Below are 19291 nucleotides of genomic sequence, written 5' to 3'. Positions count from 1 at the left end.
CACCTGGGTGGCTCAGTCAGTTGAGTCTCTGACTCTTGATTTCGCCTCAGGTTGTGATCCCAGGGTCATTGTATCGAGCCCTGCCTTGGGTTCTGTGCTGAGCATTAAGCCTGCTTAAGATTTTCTCTCTCTCTTTCTCTCTCTCCCTTTGCCCCTCTCCCCCACTCATGCTTGCTGTCTCTCTCTCTCTAAAAGAAATAAAATGAAAAAAAAATTTAAATATGAAAAACTGCTTTTGGAGGTAGAGAAGTGCTTAGGGTAGATGATATTGAATGAAACTAGTAAGACCCCAGGCTACAAATAGTGGATCCCTATTTTACAAAAATATATCTATAACTTGGGAATTACAGGGGCACCTGCATAGCGTGTTAAGCGTCCAGCTTCAGCTCAGGTCATGATGTCGCGGTTCGTGGGTTGGAGCCCCGCGTTGGGCTCTGTGTTACCAGCTCGGAGCCTGGAGCCTGCTTCGGATTCTGTGTCTCCCTCTCTCTCTGCCCCTCCCCTGGCTCACACTCTGTTTCTGTCTCTCTCTTTCAAAAATAAACATTAAAAAAACGTTTTTAATGTTTATAATTTGGGGATTCCAGCTCAATCTGAGCTGTGACAGGCTATCCCTTGGATGTGGTTATGACTGGTGGGGAAACACGCTCGAGGAATTTGCTCTGGTATCAAGTAGAATAAGAGGGCACCTGGGTGGCTCAATCGGTCGAGCGTCCGACTTGGGCTCAGGTCAAGGTCTCAAGGTTCATGTGTTCAAGCCCCACATTGGGCTCGCTGTTGTCAGTGCAGAGTCCACTTCAGATCCTCTGTCCCCCTCTCTGCCCCTGCCCCAACTTGTGCTCTCTCAAAAATAAAGAAAACATTACAACAGTAAGTAGAATAAGAGAGCAGAGTGGAGGGGGAATAGACAACTACCTGGAGGGTCATAGCACAGCTGTGTTTTGGGCTGTCCTTCCCGGCAGAGCTGGATTAAGGGGTGGGCGAGCAGGGGAGCCTCCCGTGTTGCCATTGTACAAGGGATGCTAAAGTGTCGGTGAGTGCTAGTCATGGTGGAAAACAGTGCTTTGGGGAAAATCGTATTTACCAGAACTCTCAGAGTACAGAATGTGGTTAAAGTCACTTGTCACAGTTTGAGACCCCCCAGGTGGTGCTCGTGAGTAAGTGGCCCCTACACCACTTTCTAGTGAAACTGGGTCCAGCTGATTGCTGTCTTTTCGTGTTGTGAATAGTAAGCATATGCAACTCTCTTGCCAAAACTGGAGAGCCCAAAACACAATAGCTGGGTTGCCAGCTGCCCCCAGAAGTCTTACTTCTCTGCCCTTCCTTCTTTTCTCCAAATAAATGTTAAATAAGTATTTAAATAGTATTAGTTTTAAAAGGCACCAAATTATTACTTTTCCCTGGGGCTCTGTATGTCCTATCTGACCCTGATCCTAGGCCGGCCCCCCTGGCCTTCTTCGGAGCTCATAAAGAACAGGATTATTGGCAGAAGCTGAAGAATTTTTATTTGTTGCATTTTATTTGTTTCGGTTGTTATGTTGGCCAAGGAATCTGTTGCATACTAAGATCTGAGCAACTTGTGTCCTATAACTGGGGCTTAGGTGACAAATACTAATGCAAAGTGTGGGAGCTGGGGACTCTCTCCTCTGTTCGGGGCCCAAGTCACTGTCAGATACTACCCCGAGGTGAGAGGAAGCTTGGATCTGCCAGGCTGCCACCACTGTTGGCAAACTCTGACGGGTGACTGCCACTAGGGGTGGCATATTCTTAGGTGATGTCAGCAGGTCCTTAATGATGGTGTGTTTCTTAATTTCTGGATTTGAGAGAATTCAATTTAATTTTTAGATTTGAGAGAAAATGGAAGATACAGAGAAGAAAAGTCAAGATGAAATCACCCAGGATCCCATGGTTTTATTTTTAAACCTTACATTGATCTTTACTTAGGCTGCTTGAAGCCTGGGCTTTGTAGTCTCATCTCATACTGGTTTCATGGTTTTCTTTGCTTTGGTTTCTGAATGCTGAAATGTACAACTTGTCCTACTGCACTTTTTCTAATGTCACTTGAAAACAATAGAAACACAGATCCTCTGGAATTTGGTATTTTAAGAGTAAACGAAATACATAAATGTCCCTTATGCAGAACTTTGGTCTCACCAAATGCATGCAGGAAGTTAATCACAGATTTACTCAGCTTGTTGTCTCTTTTACTCTCACACAATTTTTCCTCCCAAAAACCTATTACTGTTCCTTGGATCCCTTAAATAAACCAATCATTAATATATAATCAAAGCAATGCTTTTAGTAATCAATCCCAGTTCCTTTTATTTGAAATAATGGGTAATTTTATAACATTCCAGATATTGGTTGGTACATATCTCTACTCTAGTTAAAATAGGATGTTTCTCTTGTTTTTGTTTCATTTTAAAAATACAACAGTAGGGGTGCCAGGGTGGCTCAGTCGGTTAAGCGACCAGCTCTTGATTTTGGCTCAGGTCAGTTGGTGCGAGCCACGTGTCGAGCTCCATGCTGAACATGTGAAGTCTGCTTGGGATTCACTCTCTCTTTCTCTCTCTCAAAAATAAATAAATAAACGTTTAAAAAAAGGAAATATTACCTTAGGTTGAATGACAGCTGACATCTGTGAGGTCAAAACTGTTTCTTGTGAATGTTGACATATAACATTTTGTGAAAAGTATGGCTTGCTTATATATTTTCAAAAATCATTTTGTTTACAAAGAACATATCCTCTGATTAGAGGAATGACAAAATATGGGGATAGTTAGCTGTATGCTCAGAGAAATTTAAAAAGAAACCTACTGTCAATTTTTCAGAGTAATCCTAGACCTTAAAAAAATTTTTTTAAGTTTATTTCGAGAGAAAGAGAGACAGCAAGAGAGCACAAGTGCACATGCACAAGCTGGGGAGGGCCAGAGAGAGAGAGTGTGAGAGAGAATTCTAAGCAGGCTCTGCACTGTCAGTGTGGAGCGTGACACAGGGCTCGAACCCACAGAATCGTGAGATCATGACCTGGGCTGAAACCAAGAGCTGGATGCTTAACCGACTGAGCCACCCAGGTGCCTGCCCTTAGACGTAAATATTGATACAATAAGCAACTAGCATATAGAAAGCACTCAATTAATATTTGAATGTTGAATGAATGAATGAATGACTCAAGATAAACTATTTTCTGAGACTATTATTTTTCCTATGACAATTTGAAGTTGCTTTTCTTTATATATCTTTATGAAAAATTTCAATTCGTATGAAGAGAGATAAAAGGAAGTTTGCAATTATAGGATCACAACGTAAGAAAATAAAGAACTAGGTTAAACTCCATAAAAACATTAAAACATTTTTGTTGGAAAAAATTTTTTGAAATACATGTAGATTTACAGAAAAGTTAGAAACAAATTACAAGAATTCTAGCTTATCCTTAATCCTGATTCTCTAGTAACATTTTTATTTCATTGGCTTAATCTCTCTCTCACTCTTTTATTGCTGAATCATTTGTTGGTATGTTGCAGACATGTTGCTTCTTTACTCTCCAATACTTGAGTGTGTATTTTCTAGAAGAAGGATATTCTCTTATGTAATCACATTGCAATTACTGAAACAGAAAAATTAACACATGCAATATTGTTATTGAATCTGGAAATGTTAATTTCTCACCAATTGTCTCAATAATGTCCTTTATAGTAGGAAAAAATATTCTGGCTTGGGTCCAAAGATTACATACACGTTGCATTTAGCTGTCTTCTGTAGTCTTTTATTCTGGAAAAGTTCCTCAGTCTGTCATTGTATTTTATGACCTTAACATTTTTGAAGAATATAGGCCAAGCATTTTGTAGACTATTCTTCAATTTGTGTTTGTCTGATATTTCCTTGTGATGAGATTAGGTTCTGCCCTTTTGGTAGGAATACCACAGAAATGACATTATGCCTTTCTGAGTGCTTCGGATCAATAGGCCCATGACACTAATTTGTCTCTACTGGTGATATTCACTTGGTTAGGGTGCTGTCCCCATGTTTTTCCATTGTAAGGTTATTTTTTTCTTTTTGTAATTAATAAGAATTGTGTAGGTACAACTTCAAGACTGTATAGATATACTTGTCCTCAAGAATTTTTTATCCATTAGTTACAGTGCCCATTTATTGCTATGCTTTGTGAAATGCTATTTTTTTTTAACTTCATCATTACTTCTACATTTGTTTGCATTCTATTATAGGAAGAAATTTTCCTTTTTCTTCATTCATTCATTCATTCGTACCAGTTTGAATTCGTGTGTTCCTATTTTATTTAATGGATTTTAATCCCTTACCATCATTCTCCCTGACCCCCAGGCTTAATGAGATATAATTGACATATAACAACCTCCATTTTTATTTGCATGTTCAACTGTCCCAGATTTTGCCAGTGGGAGCTTCTTCAAGCTGACTCCTGGTTCTTCGGACATGTCACTATTGTTCTTTGGGCACTTTCCCATTTTCTAGCATAATATGATATTCTAAACTTACTTTGAATGTTCTCTACCCTAGCCCTGGAATCAGCTAGTTTTCCAAGGAGTTCTGGTTTCTTTTAAAGGAGAATGGTATTTAGAAACCAACATAGATATGCTGGTATATTACTGGGATGTTATTGCTTCTAGATCCTCACAGCAGACAGCTAGGAAATATATAAACACACACATCGATGTGTCTATACCTATATCTATATCTATATCTATATCTATATCTCTACAACTATATCTGTTTCTGTTATAAACATCTATACCCACCTAGATAGCTAAATTTATAAAAACCGTATATTTGTGCCGATTCCTGCAATTCTAGTCCAAAAACAGGATTTATTAGCATGTTCTCCCTCTCCATATTGTAACTGCTTTCTCTGACAGTGAGAAATTTGGTTTCCATTATCCTCAACACATCACTTATTTGCTCAGTTCTAAAATTCAGCAGAAGTAATGTTAGAGACGTTAAGCCATGCCACTGGGAGAAACACACCAATGACCTGGAATTCAATATTTGTTTGTAAGTCTATCATTTTTAGTTTAAGAATACATAGTTAATATTCTGTATTTAAAAGTATGTGTTAATTAGTTCTTCTAATTTTTAGCTTCAGTTTGGCTATTATTCGTGTGCTATTATTTGCTATACAGACAGGTTCACTCATTTGCATTTGTATTTTACTTTAGATTTTGTTTCACAATTTTATTGTGTGTGTGTGTGTAAAACATTAAGATGGTTCAAAAGTCAAAACTCAACAAAAAAGGTATGTTTAGAAAAGCGTCATTGGGGCGCCTGGGTGGCTCAGTCGGTTAAGTGGCCGACTTCGGCTCAGGTCATGATTTCGAGGTCCGTGAGTTCGAGCCCCGTGTCGGACTCTGTGCTGACGGCTCAGGGCCTGGAGCCTGTTTCGGATTCTGTGTCTCCCTCTCTCTGACCCTCCCGCGTTCATGCTCTCTCTCTGTCTCAAAAATAATAAAAATTAAAAAAAAAAAGAAAAGCATCATGACTACTTTAGAAAATAATTTTTCTCTATTGAGGGTTCCTTCTTCTATATTTATAACTAAGCCTGGGTCCTTTGCTTCATTCTCTTTATATTCCATGCCTGCCTGCTCTCTACTCCTCAAGCACACACACAAACATACATAAATGCATCTTGATGGAAAAGATACTGAAAAACTACAAGATGATCTTTAGGATAAGGCATGTTTCTTCCACCGTTGGACATGATTCTCTACAGAAACAACTTTCTTAAGTTAATTTTTTCACAGTATATTTCACAGTATATGACAACATATTTAAGTGATTTAAAATATTGTTTCTTGTGAAAATGCCATCATGAACTATAAGGTCCATTCTCACTGTATGAAAGCAGAGAGTTTCTTTTACTAAGACAAAGCAAGCTGGCTTTGTTTTTACTTAAATGCAGGACCAAAACAACCCATGAATCACTTCCTCTATGAAGTAACTGCAGACTAGGCACTCATCCAAACCCTGGGCCAGATCCACCCTGCCAGCCCCACTTCCTTAGGACATGTGTCTTTCAGCGCCTCTGGCTCCTTTTGGAACAGGGACCAGCTGCCTCTAATTTCCTCAGTCCAGGTGCTATGGTGATGGTGGTGATGGTGGTGATAGTGGTGATGGTGAGACTGAGTTTTGAAAGCAAAAATCCATTATGCGAAGATTAAGATTTTCATCATTATATTTTGAAGTCCTTGATTATGTATTAACTAATCAGAAATCTGGTTTTGTTACTAAAAGAGTTTAGCTATATAGAATGTTGATTTCTTTTCCCCTCAGCCTCTATTCCAAAGCTCTATATGCCCTACAATTTGATACTTCAGAAGAAAGGTTCTATTCATTTTTTTTCCTTTTACATAACCTAGCTTGTGCACTGAATAAGTATTTATTAAGTTCTTAAAATGTGCCAGGCACTGTATTGTGGATTTGGGACATCAGTAATCACAAAAGATAAGTGGAACTTATTTGGAACTTATTTTCTCACCAACGCAAGTTATTCAAGACAGCACAGGGGAAGTGCCCCGCAGTTCCACACCACTCCAGGGACTATCCAAAATGACGAAACGGAAGAATTCCCCTCAAAAGAATCTCAAGGAAATAACGACAGCTAATGAACTGATCAAAAAAGATTTAAACAATATAACAGAAAGTGAATTTAGAATAATAGTCATAAAATTAATCGCTGGGCTTGAAAACAGTATAGAGGACAGCAGAGAATCTATTGCTACAGAGATCAAGGGACTAAGGAACAGTCAGGAGGAGCTAAAAAAAGGTATAAACGAGCTGCAAAATAAAATGGAAACAACCACGGCTCAGACTGAAGAGGCAGAGGAGAGAACAGGTGAACTAGAAGATAAAATTATGGAAAAAGAGGAAGCTGGAAACTTATTTTCTAGTAGGTACAGGCAGACAATGAAAAAAACCCATAAATATAGCTAATTATTTTGCTATAAGTTATGGAAAAATAGATGTTATGGGAAAAATAGATCAAATTAAGGAGGAATGGGAGTTACATTGGTAGTGAAGGCAGTTGTAATCTAAAATACCGTGGTCAAGAGAAATTGAGGTGGTGAGATTTGAACAAAGACTTTAAAGTGGTGAGGGTGTTACTCATGCAGGTATCTGTGGAAGGAGTATCACAGGAAGAGGGTACAGCCAGTATATGTGATATAAGGCTGAAGTGTACTTGGCTTCTTTAGGGAAAAGTAAGGATATGCATGGTTCAGGGTGGTGGTAGGGAAGACATTTAAGGCCTGGGAGGCCACACAAAGCCCTAGGCTTTTATTCTGAGTGAAATGGGGAGTTGCTGCAGGGACTGGGGTGGAAAAACAACATGATCTGACTTGTGCTTTAACTGACTCCCCTGGCTGAATATTTGACAATGGAGGGGTGGGCTGGGGGGGTGGGGGTGGAATGGAAGTCTTGAGACTAGTTAGAAAGCTATTGCAATAATGTAGGCAAGAGATGATGATGATTCAGGCCAGAATGGTAGCAGTGAAATTTGTGAAATAGAATCTGATTATATATTTTGAAGATGACCTAAGAGAACTTCCTGATGCACTGGATGTGTAAACTGAGAAAGAAAGGAGTCAAAGATGAAAGGTTTTGGCTTGAGCAACTTGAAAACCACAGTTGCTATTAACTGACATAAAGATGATTATGGATAGAATGAGTTTTATGGGGGAAAACATCAGGCGTTCACTTGTAGATGGGTTAAATTTGAGATGTACTAGACATCCAAGTGGAGATGACAATTAGATGGTTAGAAAAATGTCTTTGGTGTGCAGAAGAACAGTAAGAGCTGGAGATATAAAATTGGGAGCTGACAGCAAGAAATTATATGTGATCACCATTGGAATGAGTGTGGATAAAGAAGAGAACCCAGGACATACTTAGCCTTAGGATACCCCTAAGAAGTCTAGGAGAAATGTAGAAATCAGCAAAGGAGCTCAAGAAAGAGTATCTAAAGGAATAGAATGAAAACCAAAAGTTGGGAGTCCAGAAAAACAAGTGAAAAAAGCGAATCGAGGGGAGCATGATGAAGCATGTCAAATGCTACTGTATTAATAAGTTAAAAATTGAGAATTGACCGTTGGATTTAGCAACATGGAAATCATTTGGTAACCTTGATAAGAGCAGTTTTAGTTAAATGGTGGATGGGGGCAAAACCCTAATTGAAGTACATTCGGGAAAGAATGTGGACAGAGGAATTAGAGATAGCAAGTATAGAAAAGTCTTTCAAATACTGCTCCAAAAGAAAGGGAAAATGGGGTGGTAGATGACAGGGGAAGTGGAGTGAAGAGGTTCATTTAAGTTGGGAAGAATTTGCAGCAGGTGTGTTCGCTTATAGAAAGACCCAATGAAAACAGAAAAGACAATATTGTATGAAAAAGGGAAAATGGCTGGAGCGATACCTTTGAGAAGGTGGGTGGGGATAGGATATGGTTCATGCACAAGTGCAGGGATCAGAGTTAGGTAGGAACATGGATGGATGGGCAGGAAGATAGAATGTGTGGGTTTAAGTGTTGATAGATGCCTTGATGTGACTGTGGGAGACTGTGGAAGTCCCTTGCTGATTGATTTTCTCACTAAATTAGGAAAGGTCATCCGTGGGGACCCAGGATGAGGGAGACAGCATTGGAAGTTGGAGGAGAAAGGAGATGTGAAAAAATGACCTAATAATAAATTGAAAGTGAGACCAATCCATGTAGTTGGTTGTTTTGGACAGTTGCATGGGCATTGGCATGGAGAAGACAGAGTTGAGTAGATCAGGTTCTAGTTTTGCCAAGCGAGACAAAGCTAGGAAGGAGCAAGGGAGTTGAGTGAATGCAAAGCAGTGATTACAGTGATTAAATGTGACGTTTAACCTGGGTAAGGGCGGGGACGGGGGGAGGGGGGGAAGAAAGGAGGACATCAAGAGCAGTGACAAATTACTTCACCTCTCTAAATGTTTCCTACCTAAAAATCTGCATATGGTGTTATGAGGTTTATGTGAGATGATGTATATATAGAAGAACACTTAAAGGACCAAGCACCGAATATATATTCAGTGTTTCTCAAATGAGGTTTTCATCAGGATCACCTGGGGAATGCCCAGAGCCCAACCCAGGCACATAGAATTTCGGTGGGTGAGGCCAGATCTTCACTCTGTCTATTCCTCAGATGATTCTAATGTGTAGTCAGGGCGGCAAACTTTTGCATTAACTACATGATCTCTATTAGTATTATCAACTAGATGGAATGGAGGGAATATGGTAGGAGAGGAGGATCCGGAACTCACCTCCTCCCACGGACACACTGAGGGAACAACTACATACATTGCAACTCACTCTGAAAACAATCTGCAGACTCTCGGAACACATCTCCCACAGCTGAAATCATCAAAAGAAGGCGGCATCAAGAAGATAAGGAAGGGCAGAAACAACAAGTCCCTAGTGTGGCTATTCACAAGAAGGGGTTATATCGCAAGCATCCAGGAGCGAGGGGAACAAGCCCCACACTGGGCATCCCCAACCCCGGGGACCTTCATGGGAACACAAGCCTCTATAACACCTGGTTTGGAAATCAGCAGGGCCATAGGAAACAGAGTCCCCACTCTTGAAAAGCCAATGTGCTATGTCACTTGGTCTGAGACCCAGCAGTTTGAAAAGTGCCTATATGTGAAGACTTAATGACTAATTTTAGGATGTGTGCTGGAGGGGCAGAGCCCTGTAGGAACTTTCTCTGAGAATGGAAGTGCTGGTAGGCACCATTTTTCTGGCCCTCCTTCAGCTTAGCTAAACAGACACCTGTGGGTTTAGACACTGTCCATCTATCTCGCTAGCACCCAAGTGTTCCCCTAAAGACCTGTGCCACTCAACCAACCCACCTACCCCAACAGGCACCCTTCCACCACAGGGGCTCCTGCCCCACCACACCTGGCAGGCAGCCTCTGTCAGGAACGACATCCTTTCTAGAGTGACTACTGCCCCACACACCCAATGGGACCTAATGCCTCTCCAGAGCAATTCTTGCCCTGGTAACTGGGAGCTAGTCTCACTCACAGCATGCCTGCAGTAGCTACAGCCAGGCCTCTTAGCCTGTCAACATGCGGACAAGCCCTGCGCACTACTAAAACCATGGTTGGCCAGTCATTGCTGACAAGTAGGCTGAGGGGCAGCCCTGCTCACCTGTATACCTGCAGCAGTTGTGACTCAGACACAACAGGAAGGCACGTGCAGCCCCACACGGGGGTTACCCTGGAGCACCTGGTTCTGGTGACCAGAGAGGATTATGCTAATGGAACAACAGGACACCTGCACAAGCCCACTACTTTCAAGACCAGGAGATGTCGCTGACCTACCTATTATACAGAAACTAACACAGAATCAGACAAAAGGAGACAGAAGAATATGTTCCAAATCAAAGAACAAGACAATACCTTAGAAAAAGAGCTAAGTAAAAATGGAGATAAGCAACGTACTTCATAAAGAGTTCAAAGTAATGGTAATAAAGGTGCTCACCAGAATTGAGAGAAGAGTAGAGGAACTCAGTGAGAACATCAACAAAGAGAAAATATTTAAAAGAACCAGTCAGATCTGAAGAATAACTGAAGTGAAAAATACACTAGAGGGAATCGGAGCAGATTAGAGGATGCAGACTGGATCAGCGATCTCGAAGACAGCTAGTGGAAAGCAGCCATAACGAAGAGCAGGGGAAAAATAACGATGATTAAAGAAATGAGGAGAGGTTAAGCGACATCTGTGACATCAAATGGACTAACAATAACACTATATGAACCCCAGAAGGGAAGAGAGTAAGGTGCAGAAAATGTATGTGAAGAAATAAAATTTCTCTAACCAGGGGAAAGAAACAGACATTCAGGTCTAGGAAGCATAGAGAGCCCCAAAGAAGATGAACCCAAGGAGGTCCACACCAAGACACATGATAATTAAAATGGCAAAAATTAAAGGTAAAGAAAATCTCATAAGCATCAAGAGAAAAACACATAATTATATACAAAGGAAACTCCATAAGGCTATCAGCTAATTTTTTAGCAGAAATTTTGCAGGACAGAAAGGGGTGGCATGATATATTCAAAGTGCTGAAAGGAAAAAACCTTTCAACCTTAAAAAAACCTTTACGACTTGAGAGGAGAACATGGCAGCAGAGAAGGACCCTAGCCTCATCTGGTCCCATGAACACAACTAGATAACTATCAAATCATTCTAAATACCCCAGATATTGATCTGAAGACTAACAGAACAAACTCCACAACTAAAGGGAGAAAAGAGGCCATATCAAAGAAGGTAGGAAGTGCAGAGATGTGGTTTAGGGGAGAAATGGATCACAGGTGCTGCAGAGGGGAGGGAGCTGTGGTCCTGCAGAGGGAGGGAGGGAGGGAGGGAGAGAGAGAGACAGAGAGAGGAGCATATAGGGGAACGCACAAGGAGAAAGTTTCCTCAAAACCATTGGCTTGGAAAATGAGAGGGGCTGAATTTAATAAATTATTGCAAGGAGTGGGGCTTAAAGCCTGGAGTTTTTTGGTTTTTTTTTTTTTAATTTTTTTTAACGTTTACTTATTTTTTGAGACAGGGAGAGACAGAGCATGAACAGGGGAGGGGCAGAGAGAGAGGGAGACACAGAATCTGAAACAGGCTCCAGGCTCTGAGCTGTCAGCACAGAGCCGGACGCGGGGCTCGAACTTAGGGACTGTGAGATCATGACCTGAGCCGAAGTCGGACGCTTAACCGACCAAGCCACCCAGGCGCCCCATTAAAGCCTGGAGTTTTAAAGGTCGGCAGGCTTGGCTAAGATAGAGACCTGAGGGTGCTGCCCAGCTACTAGAGAAAAGGCAGGCAAACAACCCGGGGGGCAGACAGCATGGAAACAGCATCTGAAGCTTGGGACACAATAGGAAGATTATTTGTTCTTTTTGGAGTGCATCCCCCAGAGGCAGCATTCAAGGGAGGTTCCTCTCTGGCAACCGGGGAACAACCAGACGCCATTTCCCTCCCTCTCCTCCAACCCTCCGCGTAAACACAGAGCAACCTTTGGGAAGCAGCACAACACTGACACTGGCTGCCTGACTTGCTTACACCAAGCCCCACCCCTCTTGCTCTGGCGCAACTGCCCTTCTCAGTCAAATCTGCTTCAGTCCCAGCTTGGCAGTCCCCTCCCCCAGAAGACCAGTGCAGGCCCCTACCCACACCATTCCTATAAAGCCTGGGATTTTAAAGGTCAGCAGGCTTGGCTGGGATAGAGCCGGGAGGGCACAGCCCTGCTTCTGGAGAGAACGCAGGCAAACAACCCAGAGGCAGACAGCACGGAAACAGCTATCGGAAAAATACCTGGGGCACACGGTGAGGGTAGGGGGTGAGATTATTTGCTCTTTCCATAGCACTTCCCTGAGAGCTAGCTTTCGCCAAGATGCTTCTCTGGGGATAAAGGAGCTGGCTGGGGCCATTTCCCTACCCCTCCCATCAGCATAAACAGAGAGTCAACAGAGAGAAGCAGCCCAGAACCTACACTAGCTGCCTAACTTGCTTGCAGCAAGCCCCACCCCCTTGTGTTCTAGAAGGACTGCCCTTCTAAGTCCAGCTTGCCTCAGTTCCAACGTGGAGGGCCCCTTCCCCAGAAGCCCAGCACAAAACCCCACACCAAGTCTCCTGACTGCAGAGTTCTACAGGGCCTCATTTCTGGTGGGATTGGTGTCAGGTCTCATTTCACCAGCAGACCAGAGCACACCTAGCTAAACTTACCACCTGCAGGCCAGGGACCAAACACCGCCCATGGCAGGCAAGAAGAGCCTCTGCAAATGACTATCCTTAAGGATAGAGCAGCCACATCACGACAGCAGAATGCACGCAGCACACACCGGAGACACTAGCTGAAGCACTAGGCCCTCGGTACTACATGACTTCATCTTCATGAGGCCATTACTTTTAGGAGGAGACATAACTGGCTTTTCCAACACATAGATGAAGGCAGAGACTTGGACCAAATGCCAAAATGTTGGAATTCATCCCAAAGGAAAGAACAACATAAGTCCGTGGCCAGAGATCTAAGTGGAATAGATATAAGTCACATGCCGGATGGAGAATCGAAAGCAACAATTATAAGGATACTCACTGGGCTCGACAAAAGAAGACATCAGGGAGATCCTTGCCACAAAGATAAAAGAGTAAAAAGAATCAGAAATGAGAATGCAATAAATGAGATTGGAAAAACAGGCTTGATGCAATGAACAGCAGGCTGGAAGAAGCAGATGAATGCGTACGTGATACAGAACACAAAGTAATGGAAAACAATGAAGCTGAACAACAGAGGGAAAGAACAATTATGGAACACGAGAATAGACTTAGGGAAATCAGTGACTCCATCAAATGAAATAACATTCATATTATAGGAGTCCCAGAAGAAGAGAAGGGAGTAAAGGAGGCAGAATATTTATTTTAAGAAATAATAGAAAACTTCCCTAATCTGGGGGAGGAAACACATCCAGATCAAAGAGGCACAGAGAATTCTCATCAAAATCAACAAAAGCAGGCCAATACCAAGACATACTATAATTAAATTTGCAAAATATAGTGAGAAAGAAAAAATCTTAAAAGCAGCAAGACAAAAAAAGTCCTAAACTTATAAAGGAAGATCCATAAAGCTAGCTGGAGATTTCTTAAGACAAACTTGGCAAGCCAGAAGGAAGGGGCATGATATATTCAAAGTGCTGCATGGGAAAGTCAGCAGCCAAGAATACTCTATACAGCAAGGCTGTCATTCAGAATAAGAGATATAGAGTTTCCCAAACAAATCTAAAGGAGTTCATGACTACTAAACCAGCCCTGCAAGAAATATTACAGTGAACTCTTTAAGTGCAAAGGAGAGACCAAAGGTAACAACGACAAGAAAGGATCAGAGAAAATCTCCAAAAACAACGACAAAACAAGGAATAAAATGGCAATAAATACATATCAATAATTACTCTGAACATAAATGGACTAAATGCTCCAATCAAAAGACATAGGATTTCAGAATGGATTAAAAAAAAAAAGGCCCAACTATATGCTGCCTACAAGAGACTCATTAAAAACTTTTTTTAACGTTTATTTATTATTTTGAGAGAGAGAGACAGACATGATGCAAGCAAGAGAGGGGCAGAGAGAGAGGGACACACAGAAACTGAAGCAGGCTCCAGGCTCTGAGCTGTCAGCACAGAGCCCAACATGGGGCTCGAACCCACAAACCATGAGATTATGACCTGAGCTAAAGTTGGACACTCAAACAACTGAGCCACCCAGGTGCCCCGAGACTCATTTTATTTTATTATTATTTTTAAAAGCTTTTACTTATTTATTGTGAAAGAGAGCAAGCAGGGTAGGGGCAGAGAGAAAGGGACAGAGAGAATTCCAAACAGACTCCACGCTCAGTGCAGAGCCCAATGCAGGGCTCAATCCCACAACCATGAGATCATGACCTGAGCTGAAATCAAGAGTCGGACGCTCAACCAACTGAGCCACCCAGGCGCCTGAAGAGACTTGTTTTAGACCTAGACACCTGCACATTGAAAGTGAGGGGTGGAGAAAACATTTATCACGCAAATGGATGTCAAAAGAAAGCTGGAGTAGCAATACTTATATCGGATAAACTAGACTTTAAAACAAAGAGTGTAACAAGAGACCAAGAAGGGCATTATATAATCGTAAAGGGGACAATCCAACAAGAAGATACAATGATTGTAAACAATAAAGCACCCACAGTGACAGCACCCAAATATATAAAACAATTAATAACAAATGTAAAGGAACTAATTAATAGTACAATAATAGTAGGGGACTTCAACACCCCACTTACATCAATGGACAAATCATCTAAAGGGAAAATCAACAAGGAATTAACGGCTTTGAATGACACACTGGACCAGACATACTTAATAGATATATTCAGAACATTCCATCTTAAAACAACAGAATACATGCACTTTTTAAGTGCATGTGGGACATTATCTAGAATAAATTACATATTAGGTCACAAAACAGGCCTCAACAAATACAAAAAGACTGAAATCATACCAATCACCATTTCTGGCCACAATGCTATGAAACTTGAAGTCAATCACAAGAAAACATTTGGAAAGATCACAAATACATGGAGGCTAAACAACATGTTACTAAACAATAAATGGGTTAACCAGGAAATGAAAAAAACAAACAACTATATGCTACAAATTGGACAACCTAGAAGAAATGGATAAATTCCTACAAAGGTATAAATTACCAAAATGGAAACAGGAAGAAATAGAAAACTTGAATAGACTGATAACCAGCAAATAAATTGAGTCAATAATCCAAACACTCCCAACAAATTCACAGGCAAATTCTACCAGACATGTAGAGAAGAGTTAATACCTACTTTTTAATTTTTTTTTTGAAGGGGGGGAGAGGGAAAGGGAGAGAGAGAATCTCAAGCAGGCTCCAAACTCCACACGATCTCACCACCATGAGATCATGACCTGAGCTGAAATCAAGAGTTGCGTGTTTAACCAACTGAGCCACCCAGGCGCCCTGAGTTAATACCTATTCTTTTCAAACTATTTCAAAATGTAGAAAAGGAAGGAAAACTTCCAAATTCATTCTATGAGGCCAGCATTACCCTGATACCAAAATCAGACAAAGACTCTACTAAAAAAGAGAACTACAGGCCAATATCCCTGATGAACATGGATTCAAAAATTCTCAATAAAATACTAGCAAACTGAATCCAACAGAACATTAAAAGAATCATTTACCACAAATAAGTGGGATTTATTCCTGGGCTTCAAGGGTGGCTCAATATTCACAAATCAATATGATACACCACATTAATAAAAGAAAGGATAAGAACCACCTGATCCTTCCAGTAGAGGCATAAAAAGCATTTGACAAAGTACAACACCCATTCAGGATAAAACCCCTCAACAATGTAGGTTTAAAGGGAACATAGCTCAACATAATAAAGGCCATATATGAAAAATCCATACCTAATATCATCCTCAGCAGGGAAAACTGAGAGCTTTTCCTCTAGGTCAGGAAGAGGACAGGGATGTGCCCTCTCCAAACTGTGACTTAATGTAGTACTGGATGTCCTAGCCACAGCAACCGGACAACAAAGAAGAAGTAAAAGGCATACAAATTGGCAAGGAAGAAGTAAAACTTTAATTATTTGCAGATGACATGATACTCTATAGAGAAAAACCCAAAAGACTACACCAAAAAAACTCCCTGATACATGAATTGTAAAGTCTCAGGTTACAAACTTAACATACAGAAATCTGTAGCTTTCTATACACCAATAATGAAACAGCAGAAAAAGAAATCAAGGGATCGATCCTATTTACAATTGCACCAAAAACAGTAAGATACCTAGGAATAAACCTAACAAAAAGGTCAAAGATCAGTAGTCTGAAAAGTATAGAACACTTATGAAAGAAATTGAAGATGACACAAAGAAATGGAAAAACATTCCATGCTCATGGACTGGAAGAACAAACATTATAAAAATGTCTGTACTACCCAAAGCAATGTACATATTCAATGCAATCCCTATCAAAATAACACCAGCATTTTTCATAGAACTGTAACAAACAATCCTAAAGTTTGTATGGAATGACAAAAGACTCCAAATAGGCAAAGCAAACCTGAAAAAGAAAAGCAAAGCTGGAGGCAACACAATTCCAGACTTCAAGCTATATTACAAAGCTGTAGTCATCAAGACAGTATGGTACTGGCACAACACATAGATCAATGGAACAGAATAGGAAACCCAGAAATGGACCCACAACTATATGGTTAACTAACCTTTGACAAAGCAGGAAAGAACATACAATGGGAAAAAGACAATCTCTTCAACAGATGATGTTGGGAAAACTGCATAGCAACATGCAAAAGAATGACTGGACCACTATCTTACACCATACACAAAAATAAATTCAAAATGGAAGAAAGACCTGAATGTGAGACAAGAAACTATCAGAATCTTAGAGAACATAGGCAGCAATCTCTGTGACCTTGGCTGTAGCAACTTCTTACTAGACATGTCTCCAGAGGTGAGGGAAACAAAAGCAAATATGAACTATTGGGACTTCATCAAGATAAAAACCTTTTGCACAATGAAGGAAACAGTAAACAAAACTAAAAGGCAATCTATGGAATGGAGGAATGACATATCTGACGAAGTGTTAGTATCCAAAATATATAAAGAACATATAGGAGTGCCTGGGTGGCTCAGTCAGTTAAACATTTGACTTCAGCTCAGGTGGTGATAGTCTGTGAGTTTGAGTCCTGCACTGGGCTTTGTGCTGTCAGCTCAGAGCCTGGAGCCTGCTTCAGTTCTGTGTCTCCCCTTCTCTTTTTCTTCCCCTCCCTTGTTTGAGTTCTGTCTCTTTCTCTCAAAAATAAACATAAAAAAAAAAGAAAGAAAAATAACTTATAAAACTCAACACCCAAAAATTGAATAATCCAGTTAAAAAATGGGCAGAAGACATGAATAGACATTTTTCCAAAGACAACATCCAAATGGCTAAGACACATGAAAAGGTGCTCAACATCACTCATCATCAGGGAAATACAAATCAAAACTACAATGAGAGATCAGTTCACACCTGTCAGAATGGCTAAAATCAACAACACAAGAAACAACAGGTGTTGGTGAGGATGTGTGGAAAGGGGAACCCTCTTGTGCTGTTGATGGGAATGCAAACTGGTGCAGCCCCTGTGGAAAACAGTATGGAGGTTCCTCAAAAAGTTAAAAATAGAACTACCCTATGATCCAGTAATTGCCCTACTAGGTATTTAGGAAACAAATACAAAAATATGAATTCAAAGAGATATGTATATCCCGATGTTTTTGGCAGCATTATCTACAATAGCCAAATTATGGAAACAGTCCAAGTGTCCATTGACTGATAAGTGGATAAAGAAGATGTGGTGTATATGCACAAAGAAATATTACTCCACCATAAAAAGAATGGAATCTTACCATTTGCAATAACATGGATGGAGCTAAAAAGTAATATGCTAAGTAAAATAAGTCAGAGAATGACAAATAGCATATGATTTCACTCGTGGAATTTAAGAAACAAAAAAGTAAGTGGTGCCTGGGTAGCTTAATCAGTCAAGCATCTGACTGTTGATTTTGGCTCAGGTCATGATCTCATGGTTTGTGAGATCAAGTCCCGAGTCAGGCTGTATACTGACAGGGAGGAGCCTGCTTGGGATTCTCTCCCCTGCTGTCTCTTTAACCCCCTCCCCCACCCTCTCTAATGCATTTAAAAATGAGCAAAGGGGGAGAAAAAGAGAGACAAACCAAGAAACGGACTTTTTTTTTTTTTTAACGTACGCTCCATGTCCAAGTGGGGCTTGAACTTACAACCCTGAGATCAATAGTCACATACTCTATCAACTGAGCCAGTTAGTCTCCCCAACAGATTCTTAACTATAGAAAACAAAACTGATGGTTACTAGAGGAGAGGTAGATAGGAGGATGGGTTAAATAGGTGATGGGGATTAAAGACTGCACTTGTATGAAAGTGTTGAATCACGATTTTGTACACCTGAAACTAATATTATACTTACAACCCTTACAACCAAGAATATTCTACCAAGCAAAGTTATTATTCACAAGAGAAGGAGGAAAGGCTTCCCAAACAAAAATTCATCACCACTAAACCTTACAAGAAATGTTAAAGGGACTTCTTTAAGTAGAAAAGGCCATAACTAGAAAATATTTACAAAAAGAAAAAATCTCACTGCTAAAAAGTACACATAAAGATAGCAGATCAATCATTTTTGAAGTCATATGAATGTTAAAAGACAAAAGCAAAATCAGTATCTATGAAAAATAGTAAAGTGATATTCAAAATAAAAAAGATGTCATATAGGACAGATACATGACATGTGGATGCAGCATAGATAGGTAGCACATTTAGAATGTGTATGAACTTAAGCAACCATCAATGTAATATAAACTGCTACATGTATAAGATGTTATATATGAACCTGATTGTAACATGAACCAAAACCTGTAATAGATACCCAAAAAACAAACAGAAAGGAATCTAAGCATAACAATGAAGTCATCAAACCACAAAGGAGGAGAACAAGAGAGACAAAGAACTGCAAAAACAACCAGAAAACAACGAACAAAATGGTAATAAGTACATATCTATCAATGATTACTTTAAATGTAAATGGACTATATGCTCCAAACAAAAGACATACGGTGAGCTAATGGATAAAAAACCAAGACCCATCTA

The 19291-nt window shown here is 40.5% G+C and overlaps 1 protein-coding gene across 8 annotated transcripts in view; it reads right to left on the bottom strand.

Annotated features, from left to right (window-relative positions):
* FGD4 (FYVE, RhoGEF and PH domain containing 4) overlaps window positions 1-19291 on the bottom strand; it is a 285834-nt gene that overhangs the window by 43143 nt on the left and 223400 nt on the right. The window contains exon 18 of one of the 8 annotated variants that reach the window (XM_049625262.1): window positions 3343-3607. The exons of the other annotated variants lie outside the window; for them this stretch is intronic. Within the exon in view, the coding sequence (XP_049481219.1) occupies window positions 3594-3607 (14 nt within the window). The 3' untranslated portion in view covers window positions 3343-3593. Of the gene's footprint in view, window positions 1-3342; window positions 3608-19291 lie in introns of those variants that run through there. 8 annotated transcript variants of the gene reach the window in all.

Source organism: Panthera uncia, chromosome B4 (genome assembly GCF_023721935.1).
Source record: "Panthera uncia isolate 11264 chromosome B4, Puncia_PCG_1.0, whole genome shotgun sequence".
Taxonomy (NCBI): domain Eukaryota; kingdom Metazoa; phylum Chordata; class Mammalia; order Carnivora; family Felidae; genus Panthera; species Panthera uncia.
The sequence above is the reverse complement of the archived record's forward strand: the minus strand, read 5'-3'. Positions and strand labels throughout refer to the sequence as shown.